The sequence below is a fragment of the Geotrypetes seraphini genome, chromosome 5 (genome assembly GCF_902459505.1).
Source record: "Geotrypetes seraphini chromosome 5, aGeoSer1.1, whole genome shotgun sequence".
Taxonomy (NCBI): domain Eukaryota; kingdom Metazoa; phylum Chordata; class Amphibia; order Gymnophiona; family Dermophiidae; genus Geotrypetes; species Geotrypetes seraphini.
In genome coordinates this window covers 55,539,365-55,557,892 of record NC_047088.1, presented here as the reverse complement: position 1 = coordinate 55,557,892, position 18,528 = coordinate 55,539,365, and the positions used below count along the sequence as shown (strand labels likewise).

The following is an 18,528-nucleotide window of genomic DNA, read 5'->3' as shown; positions in this document are numbered from 1 at the left end:
CCTAGCACTCTTCGCTATGACCAGTCTGGTCTCTAAAATAAGAACTGTTATTGTCTACTGTAACCTATTTGTTGTCATGACTAGTCTGCTTTCAAACGATTGTGAATGTCTACTTGTAACCCATTCTGAGCTTCTGGAAGAATGGGATAGAAATCAAAATAATTAATTAAATAAATAAATAAATTATGGCAAATACAGACCCATAGCTGATATCCAAATTTGCAATCAATTGAGACACCATTATCCGTCAGTCTTCTCTAATCAAGGCATCCGCCCTGTCAATGTGCTCTTGTGTGCAAGAAGTTGTTGGGCAACCAGAACGACCTTCATCGGTTGCACCTGTTCTTCCCGTTTTAAACCATTTTACCCACTCGTAAACCTTTTGTTGATTCATGGTGCTATGTCCATACAGAGTCAATATCTGACAGTGAATTTCCACAGGTTTCACTCCCTCTGCCCAAAGAAAGCACACTACTGCACATTGTTCTTCAATGGTGTAATCTTGCAATGGAGCATCCATGTTTCTGACCTCATAGCTGCCACACGACTAAAGGCTGAGCAATGCACTGTGTGTGGACGAACTATCCAATAGGCAATGTCCGAGTAGATATGTTGCATTTCACTAGCTCTATTCCAGTTATCTTGTAATTTAACAATTGCCTTTAATTTTGGATTTGCCCTTGTTGGTGCACAATTCATAATTAAACAATAAAAAAATAAGATAAGCATATTAGAATGTCATTAAAAATAGGAAAAACCCACTATATACACTAAGGAACGGTACATACTTCCAAACCAAATATACATTTAGAAATGCAGCTCTCTGGTAGATGATTCTTTTTATTGGTTGATGTCTACTGTTTTGTGTGTACTTGTGTGCTTTTACAAGCATCAAATTCTATGTTTATTTTATTAAACACTGCTTTGAGTGCTCTTTTTACAGGATAATAATTCAGAAAAAATTTAAATAAATAAAATATATTGTACTTCCAAACTGCATTCAGGCCTCATAGAGGTTGCTCAAAATAGTGAACAAACACTTTAAAAATACAGTACACTGTTGAGTGCAGACAAAACAGAGCAAACAAATCATTTGATCATCCTTAAATGCTACCTCCAGGCATGGTTAATTAGCCAACAGCTGCAATGCCTTTTCCATATCTTACTTTTTCATCCTCTTAACTCATATCCTTGCTTTTTATTTGAAACAGCACTAGGCCACATCCATTAATTAGATCTTAAAAAATTGTTTCCCCAATTTATTATAGCACGTATACTTTATAAGAGGGTGCCAAGTTTAACAGGAAAAATATGCATCTTCTTAGGCACTATTTTATAAAGATCCACAGATGTCTATGTGTCTTTATAAAATAGTAGTATATGGGGCAGAGATATGTTTATGTGTATTTGCATTGGATATACTACTTTTACTGTTGCGCAGACCAACATGATGTACAATTTCAAAACTAAAATAAGATTAAGGAAAAGAACATCAATAATGATAGGACAGAGTTCCACGCACAGCAGATTAATAAAGCAAACAACCATAAAACAACTGAACACAGCATCCCCACATGCCTGCAACACTACTCAGTATCCAAGAACCGATCACCAGTTTGAAATAATGGGGTCCTTTAACTAAGGCGTGCTAGCCAGTTTTAGCGTGCGCTAAATATTAGGGCACACTAAACGCTAACATGTCCATTATAGTCTATGGACGCTTTAGCATTTAGCGCGCACTAAGATTTAGTGCATGCTAAAACTGGCTAGCACACCTTAGTAAAAGGACCCCAATGTGCTTTAAGGAGGATTTCGAATTTCTTCAGCACATGGCCATTAATACAGAAAACAGCCCACATAAGGGCATGCTGAAGTCACCTTTTTCCTACAGTATTTAAACGGTCTCCACAGCTTTTAGGAATGCTCAAAAATATAATAGTGTGACCACTGCTGAAACTTGAAAACCCCTGAACAAAAAAGTACCGTATTTTCACATAGATAACGCGCACCCGTGTAAAATGCGCACACGGGTATAGCGCGCAAAAAACACATATTTATGTACATAAATTTTTATATACCGCGCACACCCGTATACCGCGCATGCTGCCTGACTCTCCTTTCGCCCGCCCCGACTCTCCTCTGGAGACCCCGACTCTGTTTTCGCCCGCCCCGACTCTCCTTTCCTCCTTGAAGTCCTGTCCCTACCCTGAAAGCCTGATGCCCTCCCCCGACGTCCCCTTCCCCCCCCCCCCCCCGTAGGACCGCTCGCACCCCCACCCCGAAGGACCGCTCGCACGCACCCGCACCCCCACCCTAAAGGACCGCTCGCACCCCCACCCCGAAGGAGCGCTCGCACTCCCACTCCGAAGGACCGCTCGCACCCCTACCCGAAGAACTGCTCGCACCCCCACAGCCTCACCCCCCTCCCCCATGGAGAAGCAGTCTACCTTGTTTCCAGATGCCAGCGAGCCCAGTTGTTTTCTCTGCCGGCGGGCCCGCCCCTTCTCTGAGCCCTGCTGCGCTGCTTTTTCTTCCGGCGGTCCCACCCTTTCTCTGACATCAGAGAAAGGGCGGGACCGCCTGAAGAGGAAGCAGCACAGGGCTCTGAGAAGGGGCAGGACCACCGGCAGAGGAAGCAGCTGGGCTGGCATCCGGAAACAATGTAGACAGCTTCTCCATGGGGGAGGGGGGGAGGCTGTGGGGGTGCGAGCGGTCCTTTGGGTGGGGGTGCAAGCGGTCCTTCGGGGTGGGAGTGCGAGCGCTTCTTCCGGGTGATGAATCGGGCGTCGGGGGGGGGGAAACTATGTAAAAAAAATTTTGTACAACACGCTCACGTGTATAACGCGCAAGGGTATGCACGGTTTGTAAAAACCACGTATAACGCGCGCGTTATATGCGAGAAAATACGGTAGTTACATCAGTATTAATATATTACAACTGCTGTGCTCTTGGTAGGTAGAGATAGATTTTAGTACCTGTTGGGGTGATAAGTCCAGGAGATAAGAGGCCAGGAACTCCGTGGGGCAGAAGTCGTGCATTTTCTTGTATTGCAACTCCAAGAGACCGCTTAGGGGGCCTTCCTGGTCTTGAGCTGTAGAGATGTTAAGTATATAGTTAACACTTTTATTTTAGATGGTAAAAGCAATTGCTTTCCATCATTGCCATTAATTAGCTCTTGTTCTGAGAAATCAATTTCTCATAACCTATTTTTCAGTTATTTTAAAAATGAAAGGGAAAGCAAGGATAGGGTTTAAAGGTTAGAATAAGACCCTGGGATTCTTGGTGCACTCTTAAGCATGCTGCAATAATAGTAATAATAATTTATTTAATTCCACACTATTTTGTACAAAGAGTTCAGTGTTGGTTATAACAATCTATGAAAAGTAGCAAATATTCAGATTTTTGCAATAAAAGAAATCTAAAATTCTAAACCCCCCCTTTTTTTTTTTTTTTACAAAACAATAGCGGTTTTTAGCGCAGGCTGGCACAGTGCTGTCAGGAGCAGTACAGAGCATTCAGAATGCCAGCCTGCGCTAAAAACCGCTATCACAGTTTTGTAAAAGGGGGCGGGGTTAAAATTATTATTATTTTTTTTAAAACCAACCCAATACTGTAATGCAATTCTGAACCATGACACATATTGCTCAAAAGTGGAAACTTGCTAGGTTATTATGGCCCCCTTTTATCAAGCTGTGCTAGGGTTTTTTTTATTGTGAGTTGCTACGGTAATAGCTCCAACACTCATAGGAATTCTATGAACATCAGAGCTTTTACCGCAGCGGCCTGCAATAAAAATCCCTAACACAGCTTAATAAAAGGGGGCCTATATATTTTATACTCCATTTAGCCAATAATCAGGCAGCGTTATACATTCACCGGCAGTCAGTGAACAAATAACTCAGCTATTCATGTATTTTCAGTCAATATGGAGGCACAACTGGCCACCTCCATTTAGGCATCCCTAAGGATGTTAAGCGGGCACCATGATTCCATTATTGAATATTAGTATAACCTAGTATCAGTGCACCTTACATTTATGACTTGACATAACTGTAGAAAACAGGGAAAAGAACCCCATGAAAAAAAACAATAAAGATCGTGCAAGTGGGGTTGGAACTGTACACATCGACCAGGAATATGTCAAACAACTAAATCTTTATTGAGATATTAACACCCATTCATTATTCATATTATTTTTTTCACTGGTCATTTGAAATAACATCAATACACACCTCTGTGGTTTTATCACATTTATATACCACATAACACTTGACACAAAACTCTATGGACAAACCTTTTCTTGGGTCTTCCTATGATTTTCTATATATCCCTTTTCTTTATTAATCATATTTCTGGTAGCATTTCTTTGGTTCCTTATCCTGTTGACACCTCAAATATATATAATTTCTTTATATAGTCATATTTTCATTGCCACATTTTTTATGTCACTTTTATTCATTAAGATAATGGTTCATTATTCTTAAATTGTTTTAATTAATTTATCCTTTAGATGTCGATTATACCCCTGAAATAGGCTTTCTAGCCAAAAAACAGACCATGTTGGGGCAATGACATGCAGTGAATACCTATCAGAGACTGTTATGTTAATATCTCAATAAAGATTTACTTGTTTGACTTATCCCTGGTTGATGTGTACCGTTCCAAACCTACTTGCATGATCTCTTGGTATAACTGTAACCATGTAAATGTGGCAAGGACGCACATGACTTACAGTACTCTATTTTGTTGTTCTTACTTTATGTGGGTACTTAGACAGTTAGTAGACAGAACATTGCTGTTAACTAACTACATTTCTGCTCTAACTCTACTTCTAAACTGCCCACAAAAGGGATATTCAGTGACAATATTTAGTTCAGTGCTGCTGAATATCTCTCGGCCATATAAATCACTTTGAATATCAACCCATAGGTTTTTATGTTTGGTAGGATCCATAGAAATGAAATGCTCTTCACAGCTGTCTTGGATCTTTATACGACTATAATAACATAAAATCACATCTTTACATTGTGAATTAAAACCTGCAACACATATTTAGGCGCTCAGCTATTTTTAAATATATAGATTCAAGCCCAAAGACTCATCTGTGACTCACTGGAATCTTGAAAACAAACGAGATATGCTGTGTGCTCAGCTGCTATTTTCCCCCCTTTTACTAAACCGCATTAGTGGTTATTAACGCAGGGAGCTGCGCTGAATGCTCTGCGCTGCTCCCGACGCTCAGAGACGCTCCCTGTGCTAATAACTACTATCACAGTTTAGTAAAAGGTGTGTGTGTGGGGGGGGGGGGTTGTTTGTTTTAGCAGGAGTTAATGACTTTCATGAAAATTGCTTAAGAAAATAATACCACAAGTCTCAAACTCCACCTCTCACTAAAGCCAACTACCCCAAACAAATAACCTTACCCATTTCTTACTCTTTTTGAAAATGACCAATTTTTTTTTTTTTTTTGTAAGTTCTTGTTGTAATACATCTTGGATAATTCTTTTGTAATCCGCCTTGAACTGCAAGGTAATGGCGGAATAGAAATCCCTAATGTAATGTAATGTAACTCACAAGTTTTTCTTGCTCTAAACCTGATAGAGGCAAAGCGGTCAGAGAAAAGCTATCATCCTCCTACTCAGATTTTGTAACACTTTTATGAATATAATCCACTCAAATTGATTTATATTAAAAATAAAATAATTAAGATAGAGCTAAAGAGAAAGAACAGACAAGCCAAAATCTAGTTTATTCTTCAAGTTTTGAAAAAAAAAAACAACCCAGTTAAACTTGGCATTTCCCTGAATTCTACAGATTATTCCAATAATAAAGGCCTAACACTAAGGGCTGGATTCAGTAAATGGCACCCACTTTTGAGTCACCAATCCAAATTTAAACATGCTGCTATATGAATATTATTGGGACCACCATGCACACCAAACACAAACAATAATAAATAAATGATAAAGACAAAGTAGAGAAAAATAGGCCTCAATAACTTGGCTCCCAGACTCATAAAGCATCCAATGGAGCCCGTCTTATCGTGGGTCTGTAAAAAAAAAAACGAGAAAAAAAAACTCCACATAACATGCAAATAAACTTTCAATCTCAATATCTTTTGTCTTTCAAACTTGTGTTCTTCTAAACAGGAGTGCATAATAATAAACTATTAAACTGTGATTCAAGTAAACAGCTTAGAGCAGTTTCAGAGACAATATTGTCAAAGATTCCTCTGGAGAATGTTCCAATAAATATTTTTTTAAAACCACTTATCTCAGTCTTTGATACTTTCAAATATTCATCTTCCAAACTGGAACATTCCTCTCTATTTTCTCCCGACAGGGGTACTCCTGTTTCACTTCTTAGATAAGCTACATCAGGGGAAAACTTGCATTTCATCATCCCACACTATGCCACACTCATCTCAACCACTTTCAAAATGGCCACACATTTAAATTTGGATTGGTGTCATATTGATAATGTGTGTTCCACACAATTTAGTGTACCCACTTTACATAACATAACATACCTTTATTTTTCTATACCGCCTTAATCAAAAGAATTCTAGGCGGTTTCCACAAAAGGGAAAAACTGGACAATCAGTGAAATACAAAATAATAATGATAAGAATATAGCCTATTATTTAAAAAGACATTAAAATTTAAATTGATACAGTAAAATTATTGTGTTAAGAATAAAAGCACAAATTAAGAGATAAATTTATCAAATAATACTGTCTTAATTTCTTTTCTGAAAGCACCATAGGACAGCATGGCTCCACTGATATAGTTACTCAACCAGGATTGTTGTTTGCTTGCTTGAAATGCAAGCATCCTGGGTTCATAGACAACGGCGCGAAAGACAAAGGCGCGCCCAGACAATTGAGCGCAGCGTGGAGGCGCGCGCCGCTCAAAATTACTGTTTTTAGGGGCTCCGACGGGGGGGGGTTGTTGGGGAACCCCCCCACTTTACTTAATAGACATTGCACCGGCGTTATGGGGGGTTTGAGGGGTTGTAACCCTCCACATTTTACTGTAAACTTAACTTTTTCCCTAAAAACAGGGAAAAAGTGAAGTTTTCAGTAAAATGTGGGGGGTTACAACCCCCCACACCCCCACAACGCCCCCACAACACGGCACAATGTCTTTTAAGTAAAGTGGGGGGGTTCCCCCCTACGCCCCCCCGTCGGAGCTCTAAAAACATTAATTTTGAGCGCCGTGCACCTCCGCACTGCGCTCAATTGTCTGGGTGCGCCTTTGTCCCGGCGCGCTTTTGACCTGACACCGCATCCTGTCTAAATAAGACCTAAGTTTACAGCCTAAAATCTTCGAGTAAGCAAATAGGTTACAATTCCTGGTTATTCTCATGGGGTTATATGGCACCAAATGAGATAGCAGGTAGGTAGGTGCCAATCCCCAAACTCACTTAAAACAGAGGCATGAAAATTTAAACATTACTCGTGCCTCCACTGGCAACCAGTGCAATGATCGGTAATAAGGACTGATATGATCACTTTTCTTCAGTCCAAATATCAAACGAACAGCCGTATTCTGCACTATTCTTAATTTTCTCACAACTTTCTTTGGTGCTAGAAAGATCTGTGCTAAACTCACAGAGAGGCAAAATTTTTTTTTTAAATCTAAGTCCGTTTTGGGCCCAAGGTGCTAATCATCTAAAATCCATTCTCAGAAAATACGTCCAAATTTTTTTTTTTTTTTTTGAGAATCATCTAAGTCAACGGCCAACCGCTTGATCGTCCAGACCACCAAGTTGTCTATCTTTATACCACATTCTCATCCAAAAAATTGTCCAAGTCCAAAATGCCTAGAAAAAGATCTTTTGGATGTGGGAGGGACCAGCAAAGTGATGGACTAGACACCCAGACATGGCAACAGAGTAGTGGGGCACCTTACAGGGCACTGCTGTGAACTTCACAAAAAGGGTGCCACATAACATCTCACCACAACTCCCTTATGAGTGAGCCCTCCAAAACCTACTATACCCACCCGTCTACTACCTCAATAGCCCTTATGGCTGCAGGTGGTACCTATATGGCAGTACAGTAGGGTTTGGGGGGCTTTGGTGGGTGCACATGTTCCACCATAAATGCAATGGTTCACTAGCCCACCCCCCAGACTACTTAAGCCACCTCTGTGCAGCTCTACTAAGCTTTCCTATGCCAGGTGTTAATGTTCTGGAGGCAGATATGTACGGATCGCCGGACTTGATGGACCGAAGGTCTGATCCGGAGATGGCGCTTCTTATGTTCTTATGTATGTTTTTATTCCGATTTGTAAGGTGGGGGGGGGGGGGTCAGTGATCATTGGGAGGGATTGTACTTTGTCCCTGCAGTGGTTATCTGGGCACTTAGACCTGTTTTTAGATCGCCTAAGTCACAATGTATAAGTCTCGTTAAACTATGAATTATCTCTACAGGACAACTAAGTCTAGGTCGGCCCACATCCCGCCCTAACCACTCCTTGAAAAACGCCCCTTTTCGCTCTGGACACACAACAGCACTGAAAAGGCCTAAGCTGCTTTAAGATACGTCTAAACCCGTTTCAATCATCGGCACTTGGATGACCTGTCTTTTTGATCATCCAAGTGCCGATTTAGGCAGGTTTTTAGACGTATTTTCATTTCAATTATGAGCTCCATATTCTATAAAGGGTATTCCACTTACAGAACAGGGCTTAGTGCTGATTCTTGTGCTCAGCTTTGGGAGCAAATACTTGCACTTGTGGAAACCTGGTATATATTCTGGTACACAAGTTGGGCTCACATGAACTTAAAGACATTGCTCCTAAATTTGTGGAACATTCCTAGCCTGCCTATGCCCTTCCCATAGCATGCCCCCTTCTGGGTTGCAGGTTAGACACTTTGAGCAAGCAGTGTTATAGAATAGCCTGAAGGCATATGTACAAATCCAAATTAGTGTCAATTAATGCCAATAATTGATCCATTAACAGACCATTAACTAATTACTTTTTTGAACACATCTGCCTTGCGCATCCACATAGAATCCGGGCTTACAAGATTTTTTTCTCCATTTCATTTTAGGACAAAATTGTAAAGACAAAACTTGTAACAACTTTTAGGGGTCCTTTTATCAAGCCGCGCGCGGGGGGTTAGCGCGTCAGACATTTCATCACGCGCTAACCCCCCCGCGGCTGGCTAAAAAACTAACGCCTGCTCAATGCAGGCGTTAGCGGCTAGTGCGGCAGGTGGTTTAACGCACGGTATTACGCGCGTTAAACCCCCTACCGCAGCTTGATAAAAGGACCCTTTAGTTTGTGGATCTAAGCATACGAGCAGGTTCATATTGACAGATCCTGGTGTTTGAAAATAAAATTATTTAAATATAAAAACCATCAGCTTAAATAAATAGCGCTCTTTAACTGGTAACCAATGCACTTTCCCACTTGCTTTTTCCCGACAGAAATCATGCTGCTTTATTTTGCATTGTCTGTAACCGTTATGGGATCTGTTACCTGCTTCTCTGCATTTGGAGTCGGATAACTTAAAATTTCATAAAGGCCTGAAATTCTGTTTGCTGAGTGTTTTGTGTAGGTTTTTCTACGTTGTTTGTAGTTGGTGGGTTTGCACATCGTTCTGTTCTTCCTTTATCTGTATGTATTGTGTGTGTGTGTGTGCTACTTAGAATAAATGTGTTTGCTAGGCAGATTCGATAAACTGAATAAACAAACAGATAAAACATTTTAAATCTTGATCTCACAGAACTTCTCCACTATTAAGATAGTAACATAGTAACATAGTAGATGACGGCAGATAAAGACCCGAATGGTCCATCCAGTCTGCCCAACCTGATTCAATTTAAAAATTTTTTTTTTTTTTCTTCTTAGCTATTTCTGGGCGAGAATCCAAAGCTTTACCCGGTACTGTGCTTGGGTTCCAACTGCCGAAATCTCTGTTAAGACTTACTCCAGCCCATCTACACCCTCCCAGCCATTGAAGCCCTCCCCTGCCCATCCTCCTCCAAACGGCCATACACAGACACAGACCGTACAAGTCTGCCCAGTAACTGGCCTAGTTCAATCTTTAATATTATTTTCTGATTCTAAATCTTCTGTGTTCATCCCACGCTTCTTTGAACTCAGTCACAGTTTTACTCTCCACCACCTCTCTCGGGAGCGCATTCCAGGCATCCACCACCCTCTCCGTAAAGTAGAATTTCCTAACATTGCCCCTGAATCTACCACCCCTCAACCTCAAATTATGTCCTCTGGTTTTACCATTTTCCTTTCTCTGGAAAAGATTTTGTTCTACGTTAATACCCTTTAAGTATTTGAACGTCTGAATCATATCTCCCCTGTCTCTCCTTTCCTCTAGGGTATACATATTCAGGGCTTCCAGTCTCTCCTCATATGTCTTCTGGCGCAAGCCTCCTATCATTTTCGTCGCCCTCCTCTGGACCGCCTCAAGTCTTCTTACGTCTTTCGCCAGATACGGTCTCCAAAACTGAACACAATACTCCAAGTGGGGCCTCACCAATGACCTGTACAGGGGCATCAACACCTTCTTTCTTCTACTGACTACGCCTCTCTTTATACAGCCCAGAATCCTTCTGGCAGCAGCCACTGCCTTGTCACACTGTTTTTTTCGCCTTTAGATCTTCGGACACTATCACCCCAAGGTCCCTCTCCCCGTCCGTGCATATCAGCTTCTCTCCTCCCAGCATATACGGTTCCTTCCTATTATTAATCCCCAAATGCATTACTCTGCATTTCTTTGCATTGAATTTTAGTTGCCAGGCATTAGACCATTCCTCTAACTTTTGCAGATCCTTTTTCATATTTTCCACTCCCTCTTCGGTGTCTACTCTGTTACAAATCTTGGTATCATCTGCAAAAAGGCACACTTTTCCTTCTAACCCTTCAGCAATGTCACTTACATACATATTGAACAGGATTGGCCCCAGCACCGAACCCTGAGGGACTCCACTAGTCACCTTTCCTTCCTTTGAGCGACTTCCATTAACCACCACCCTCTGGCGTCTGTCCGACAGCCAGTTTCTGACCCAGTTCACCACTTTGGGTCCTAACTTCAGCCCTTCAAGTTTGTTCAACAGCCTCCTATGAGGAACTGTATCAAAGGCTTTGCTGAAATCCAAATAAATTACATCTAGCATATGTCCTCGATCCAGCTCTCTGGTCACCCAATCAAAAAATTCAATCAGGTTCGTTTGGCACGATTTACCTTTTGTAAAGCCATGTTGCCTCGGATCCTGTAACCCATTAGATTCAAGGAAATACACTATCCTTTCTTTCAGCAACACTTCCATTATTTTTCCAACAACTGAAGTGAGGCTCACCGGCCTGTAGTTTCCTGCTTCATCCCTGTGACCACTTTTATGAATAGGGACCACATCCGCTCTCCTCCAATCCCCAGGAATCACTCCCGTCTCCAGAGATTTGTTGAACAAGTCTTTAATAGGACTCGCCAGAACCTCTCTGAGTTCCCTTAGTATCCTGGGATGGATCCCGTCTGGTCCCATCGCTTTGTCCACCTTCAGTTTTTCAAGTTGCTCATAAACACCCTCCTCCGTGAACGGCGCAGAATCTACTCCATTTTCTCGTGTAACTTTGCCGGACAATCTCGGTCCTTCTCCAGGATTTTCTTCTGTGAACACAGAACAGAAGTATTTGTTTAGCACATTTGCTTTCTCCTCATCACTCTCCACATATTTGTTCCCAGCATCTTTTAGCCTAGCAATTCCATTTTTTATCTTCCTCCTTTCACTAATATATCTGAAAAAATTTTTATCTCCCTTTTTTACATTTTTAGCCATTTGTTCTTCCGCCTGTGCCTTCGCCAAACGTATCTCTCTCTTGGCTTCTTTCAGTTTCACCCTGTAGTCCTTTCTGCTCTCCTCTTCTTGGGTTTTTTTATATTTCATGAACGCCAACTCTTTCGCCTTTATTTTCTCAGCCACTAGGTTGGAGAACCATATCGGCTTCCTTTTTCTTTTGTTTTTATTGATTTTCTTCACATAAAGGTCCGTAGCCATTTTTATCGCTCCTTTCAGCTTAGACCACTGTCTTTCCACTTCTCTTATGTCCTCCCATCCTAATAGCTCTTTCTTCAGGTACTTTCCCATTGCATTAAAGTCCGTACGTTTGAAATCTAGGACTTTAAGTATCGTGCGTCCGCTCTCCACTTTAGCCGTTATATCAAACCAAACCGTTTGATGATCGCTACTACCCAGGTGAGCACCCACTCGAACATTAGAGATACTCTCTCCATTTGTGAGGACCAGATCCAATATCGCTTTTTCCCTTGTGGGTTCCGTCACCATTTGTCTGAGCAGAGCCTCTTGAAAGGCATCCACAATCTCCCTACTTCTTTCCGATTCCGCAGACGGAACATTCCAGTCCGCATCCGGCAGGTTGAAATCTCCCAACAGCAGAACCTCCTCTTTCCTTCCAAACTTTTGGATATCCACAATCAGATCCTTATCAATTTGCTGCGATTGAGTCGGAGGTCTGTAGACTACACCCACGTAGATAGAAGTTCCATCTTCTCTTTTCAGAGCAATCCATATCGCTTCTTCCTCTCCCCAGGTCCCTTGCATTTCGGTCGCTTGGATATTGATCTTTACATAGAGAGCTACTCCTCCACCTTTATGACCATCTCTGTCCTTCCTAAAAAGATTATATCCCGGTATGTTTGCATCCCATCCATGTGATTCACTGAACCATGTCTCTGTGATAGCAACAATATCTAGATCTGCCTCTAATATCAGGGCTTGCAGATCATGAACTTTGTTGCTTAGACTGCGAGCATTTGTGGTCATCGCTTTCCAGCTTTTTTCAGCGATAATCTCCTTTTTCGTATGGATTTTTGTGTCGTTTCACTTTCCGTTGCAATACTAAGAAATGAGTTGCTGATATTGCTTATGTTGCAGCCTTTACTACTATCACATCTTTTCTGATGTCCTCCTGGACATCATCAGATCCCACAGACCACTGAACAAGGGCAAAGGGAGAGCTTAAGGCAAGTAGCTTATGGAGCCAATTCTATAAACTGTTGTCTCCACAGTTACATGCCACTCATGCACATCACTGCCAAGAAAGTTGGTATCTATAATAATAATATGCTAAGCGCGCATGCGCACTCTCGCTGCGTGTTCCCTGAGATCTGATCTGTTGGGATGTGCCGGCGAGAGGGCACACGCGCGCTTACTACGTCACCAGGACTCCAGCCGGGACCGCAGCTGGCCGCCGATCGCCTCCTCCGGTCTCCCCATTTTGGATCAGCTTTCAAATATCAGCAGTAGTTAAAGGAGGTTCGCCAAGGGAGCTCCCAGAGAATGCTGTGGCAGCGGGGGGGGGAGGGGGGAGTGTCTCGGAAGAGAGGGATCGCTGGTGGTCAGCACCCCCACCACCTCTGCAAGTCTCCAGCAGCAAAGGTAAAGAGGACGGATCTGCGGGCCTGGCAGGGATGGAGAGAGGCAGCGCTGCTGGGCAAAGGGCCGTCCTCGCCCGCCCCGGCTTCCTGGTCGCACCGAGACCAGGGCAATCAGCACCTCGATGCCAATGTAGACAGCCTGAGAGGCCGAAACTGCCTCCGGCATGCTGCTCTCCCGAGTGTCCGGTCCTATGCGGGACCTCAAGGCGCAGTGGCCATGGTGAGGGGTAGCCCGATCCTCGGCTAGGGGTGGCCTAAAGTGCCCATCCGGCCATTCCTTGGCTCGGACCCGGTTGGAAGTTTTAGTCTCTGCCTCTCCTCCCCGTGGATCGCACCGAATTGCTACGAAGCGCTGCCCTCATTTGCATGCCACCTCACATCCGGTTAATAGTAGGCGCATTAGACGGTTGAAGGAAAATTACTTGAGAGACAGACAAACAGTAAAAAAAAAAAAAAATACTGCATAGACAGACAAACAGGAAAAAAAAAAAAGGACAAAGGAATGAGAAACACAAAGAAAAAAAAACCCCTTATAGCAGCCAAAGAGACAAACACCAAAGCAAACACAGACAGAGAGACCAAAAGTAAGAAATACAGCCATCAGCCATCCCAACACACACAAAATACCCACATAGAAGTACAAGGGGGCTAAGAAAGAAAGAAAGAAAAAGAAAGAAAGAAATGCCTACGTCTACACATCTATTCTAGCACCCGTTAATGTAACGGGCTAAAAAACTAGTATAAGCATATATCGGTAAGTCTGCTAAGCGTCATTCTGTAACTGGTTTGGCACATAAGTAGTAGGGGGAGTGCCAATCAGCGGAGCATGAGCAGAGTGCCAATCGATGCATGTACCCGGAAGAATCCAGTAAGTCAGTGTATCGCAAACTGTGTGACCTGAAGGATTCCAGGTGTGCCCCAAGATGCCGGCAAGGAGGAGAGGTGCCGGCGCTTTCTGACTGCTTATAGGATGTGCTTCTCGCAGCGAGAGGCACGTCCTGTAGTCAGTCAGCCAGCTTCTCCTTTCCTGGCAAGCAACTCTGCTCCTTCTCCTCACCTCTGTTCCTGCAGCAATCCCTCCCCCACACACACACACACTGGTGGTAATAGAGGGCTCAGGGCCGCGGCTGGAGGACATCCGCGCCTGCTTGGATGTCAACGTGATGACATCACACATGCATGCGATGCAATTGCATTGACGTCCGCACCTTTCTGAGTGCCCTCCAGCTGCAGCCCAAGATTAGAGTGCCAGCAGCTTAAAAAGTTTGCCACACACTTGCTATTGCTATGTTACACCATGGATCCCTTTAACTAAATTACATTAAGCACGCAGGCCAGATTCAATAAATGGCACCCAAGCTGGCGCGCAGGAAATATCAGCGCAGAGCATTATTCTGTGTGCAGAGTGCTGCAAGTTGGGTGCTCTTTACAGAAAAGCTCTCAGAATCCTAAATTTGGGTGCTGGTATTTTTACATTAGTGAAACCTGGTATAAATGCCGGCACCCAAATTCTTCCAAATATTCTACCCAAAATGTAATTTAAATCAATTCTCTTATATATAATGGATCCTCAGCACTCTGTCATGAGCCATTTATATACTCAATGGTACAGCAAACAGCTTTATAAAATCACATTTGACTTTGCCATGATCTTTTATATGACCTCTTTTTCTTTTTTAAATCAGTACGTTAACTTATAAATGCGGTAACAATACAGAGTTACTTATCTGCTCTTTAGATTATTGTAAGGGTCACCTCTCCTAACATGACCATGTTTCATATGGGCTCCTTTTACTAAGCTGCGATGGCGGTTTTAGCTCACGCTAGACGCTAACGCCAGCATTGAGCTGGCGTTAGTTCTAGCTGCGTAGCACGGGTTTAGCATGCGCGGCAATCCTGCGCGCACCAAAAACCCTATCGCAGCTTAGTAAAAGGAGCCCTATATCTTCCTCAGGGCCGAGGTTCCTCGCTAATTATAAAAAAATTTTAGACAGCATCTGAGCTAGTTTTAGCATCATGCTACAAAGGCTTCACTCTCCTTACTAATTCTTGGCATCTCAGTGCAGGAGTGGAATGGTTAAGTAATTTTAAAATGGCTAGGCTTTCTTCAGGAAGTTTTATTAATATACTGTATTTAACAAATATTGTAACAGTAATATTGCTTCTAGCTGAACGCTGAGCTGTTAATTCAATCAGCTCTTGCAACTACTCATTATCTGCAGCACTCTTACTAGTTATAGGGCCTGGGAAACAAGCCCTAGATTGAATTTTAACTATTATAGCTGCATTCTTCCGTATGTAAATGGCAACTGCTCTCCAGCTGTGATCTACATTTTGAACACTAGACTGAGCTCGGCGGAGGTTCACTGAAACAAGTTTCATAGTAAAAACAAATTAAAAAAAAAAACCAACAGGTTGCTGTACTGTAATGCATTTCAGATACAAAATGTTGTACGATTTACTGTGTTTTGATTACAGTTTAAGGACCTCTTTTACGAAACCTGATGGAGCATTTATCGCATTGGCCTGCGCTAACGCTCATAGGGATTGAATGGGCATTGGAGCATTTGCCGCAAAGCATTCGCTAGCTCTGCTTTGTAAAAGGGGACCTAAATGTAGCAGTTACCTTGTTCAGGGTTTCACTGAATAATATGGAATATCAATATGTTATTAAATTTAAATTAATTTATGTGCATATACAAAAGATTTCTGTTGATTAATATGAGCAGTAGAGTACCTCTGTGCATTAATATGTAACAGCTTTACTAAACAAAGATAAAAATGTACATATTAGTGAAAAGAAAAAAACATAAAGCAGAAGTCACCTATATAAAGACTCCCTTTTACTAATACACAGTGATGAACTTTTACTAAATTGTGGTAAGCACTAGCACGTGCTTACCACATATTAAAAATACAGGCATCCCATGGTAAATTTCCCAACTTGCATGTGAACACTGAGGCCCTGATTCTGTAAACTGCGCCTAGTTTTAGGCATGGTTTAAACGTCCGTGTGGCGCAAGTTGCAATGAGCATTACATAGGCGTCAAGTAGGCGTCCGATACCCGTTTCCAAAAATCACACTTTTTCTGATGTAGACGCCAGATAGACGTCCCTACGATGTTAGTTATATATTAAAAAAAAAAAATATTGGGTTGTTATCATTATTTCAGGATTGTAAGCTTTAACATAATAAACCCATAATATACCATCATTAAAAGGATAACAAAAACACAGTATACCATGTTTAAAAGGATATTTATATTACTGTATATTAGTTTCAGTGGGAGTTGAACTGGGAACATCAGTGTGAATTTTGAAAAAATGTGCCATGCTTACATGCTAACTTTCATTCTAATCTGCTTTGCTAGACAATGTGCCATACAAAAATAGCAATTCTGATTTGATTATACTACTCCTTATAGGTAATGAATGGCAGTTAATTCTGCTAGGAGACAGAACAAGGTAGATCTCACTGCCCTGTTAAATCCTTTTTCTTCATTATTTCAGAATTGTATACTTCAACAGTATAAAAAAAGTAACAAAGTATGCCATGTTTAAAAGGATAAGTATAATATTACTTTTTGACTGAGAGGTACTGATTGGGCGTTGAACTGGAAACATCAACGTAGAAGGGTGTAAACTTCACTCTTGTGCTACACAGAAACCTGTATAATAATGGTAAAATTAGCTGCTATAAGAAGTGTACAGCAGAGGAGTTTGAGCATCGTATAGGCTTTAGATAGACGTGGTTTAAGCTTCAGAAAGGCTTTAGCAGGATACATGCTATTTAGGCAGCCTAGGTCATCCAATGAGCTTTCTCTGAGCAAACCATGGACGTTATTTGAGAGATGTTTTTAGACGTTTCCAAAGTGATCTTTTAAATACAGTTCAGGGATTTTTATTTTGTTATTCAGGCACCACATAAATAGGACACATCCATACAAGCATATTGAATTTAAAATTGCCTAAAAAAGCAATGTTATTAGCTAATTGCAGCACATGAAAATCACAGCTTTAGGTTCCTTGCTCTAAATAACACTCTCTTTCTCATTAAACATTGCTACAATCAGCTAAGAACATAAGAAGTTGCCACCACTGGGTCAGACCAGAGGTCCATCGTGCCCAGCGGTCCGCTCCCGCGGCGGCCCATCAGGTCTATGACCTGTAATGTGGTTCCTGTCCATTTCTGTAACCTACCTATTCTTTTTATCTGTAACCCTCAATCCCCTTATCTTTTAGGAACTTATCTAAACCTTCCTTGAAACCCTGAAATGTGCTCTGGGCTATCACAACCTCCGGAAGTGCGTTCCATGTGTCCACCACCCTCCATAACTTCATTTGGCCAAGCTTAAAAACAGAATAACACACAGAACAGACCTGAATGTGGCTACTAGTTCATTGCAAAGGGAGATGTGCAGCTGCACAATGCCGACCTCATTGTGAGATCATCAAGGTGCACCTGCAAGGTACAATGCCACAATTAAAAGACAGGCTGGGAGTTGAACTCACAACCTCTGCAAGATCAGCATAGAACTTTTACTCATTGAGCTATACCACTTTAAACACTAATTTCTCTGATTCCCCTGTCATATCATAGCTTACTGACCTGCCTATGTATCATCTGCTTAGCTATCATATCACAATTAGCTGAGACAAAAGACTGTTAGCTCAATGGCTTAAAGCACTGCTTTCATTGTCTCAAAAGCCAGAATCTCAAGTATGGTTAAATAAATGTGACATGGAGTCAAATACTGCTGTTTTTATCAAATGCAAACTCCACTTTTGGAATTGATAGCTTCTAGTATTGCCAATGTTGTGCTGTTTGAGATGAAAATGAGATTTGATTGGGCTGTAGTTTGTAATTTTTATTAAAATTGAGTATTGTGTCAGCTGAAGTACATGAGGGAATCGAACCCACACCAGGCTCACACACCAACTTTCATTCTAACCGCTGTGCTACATAATGAGCCATAAAATCATAGCAACTCAGGTTTGATTATACTGTTCCGTTTAGGCGTCATTATGGCAGTAGCTATGGCATGTTGCGGCTCCGTAGTGGAGCATCTGAAGCACGCTGAAACGGCTGCAGTTAAGCAT

General features: G+C 41.9%; 1 protein-coding gene across 7 annotated transcripts in view; it reads right to left on the bottom strand.

The window, feature by feature from the left end:
• The window catches only part of DACH2 (dachshund family transcription factor 2), an 845,689-nt gene that overhangs the window by 417,500 nt on the left and 409,661 nt on the right, over positions 1-18,528 (bottom strand). For all 7 annotated transcript variants that reach the window (XM_033945577.1, XM_033945572.1, XM_033945575.1 and 4 more), the window contains exon 2: positions 2,976-3,091. In XM_033945577.1, coding sequence (XP_033801468.1) covers positions 2,976-3,091 — 116 coding nt within the window. The remainder of the gene's footprint in view (positions 1-2,975; positions 3,092-18,528) is intronic.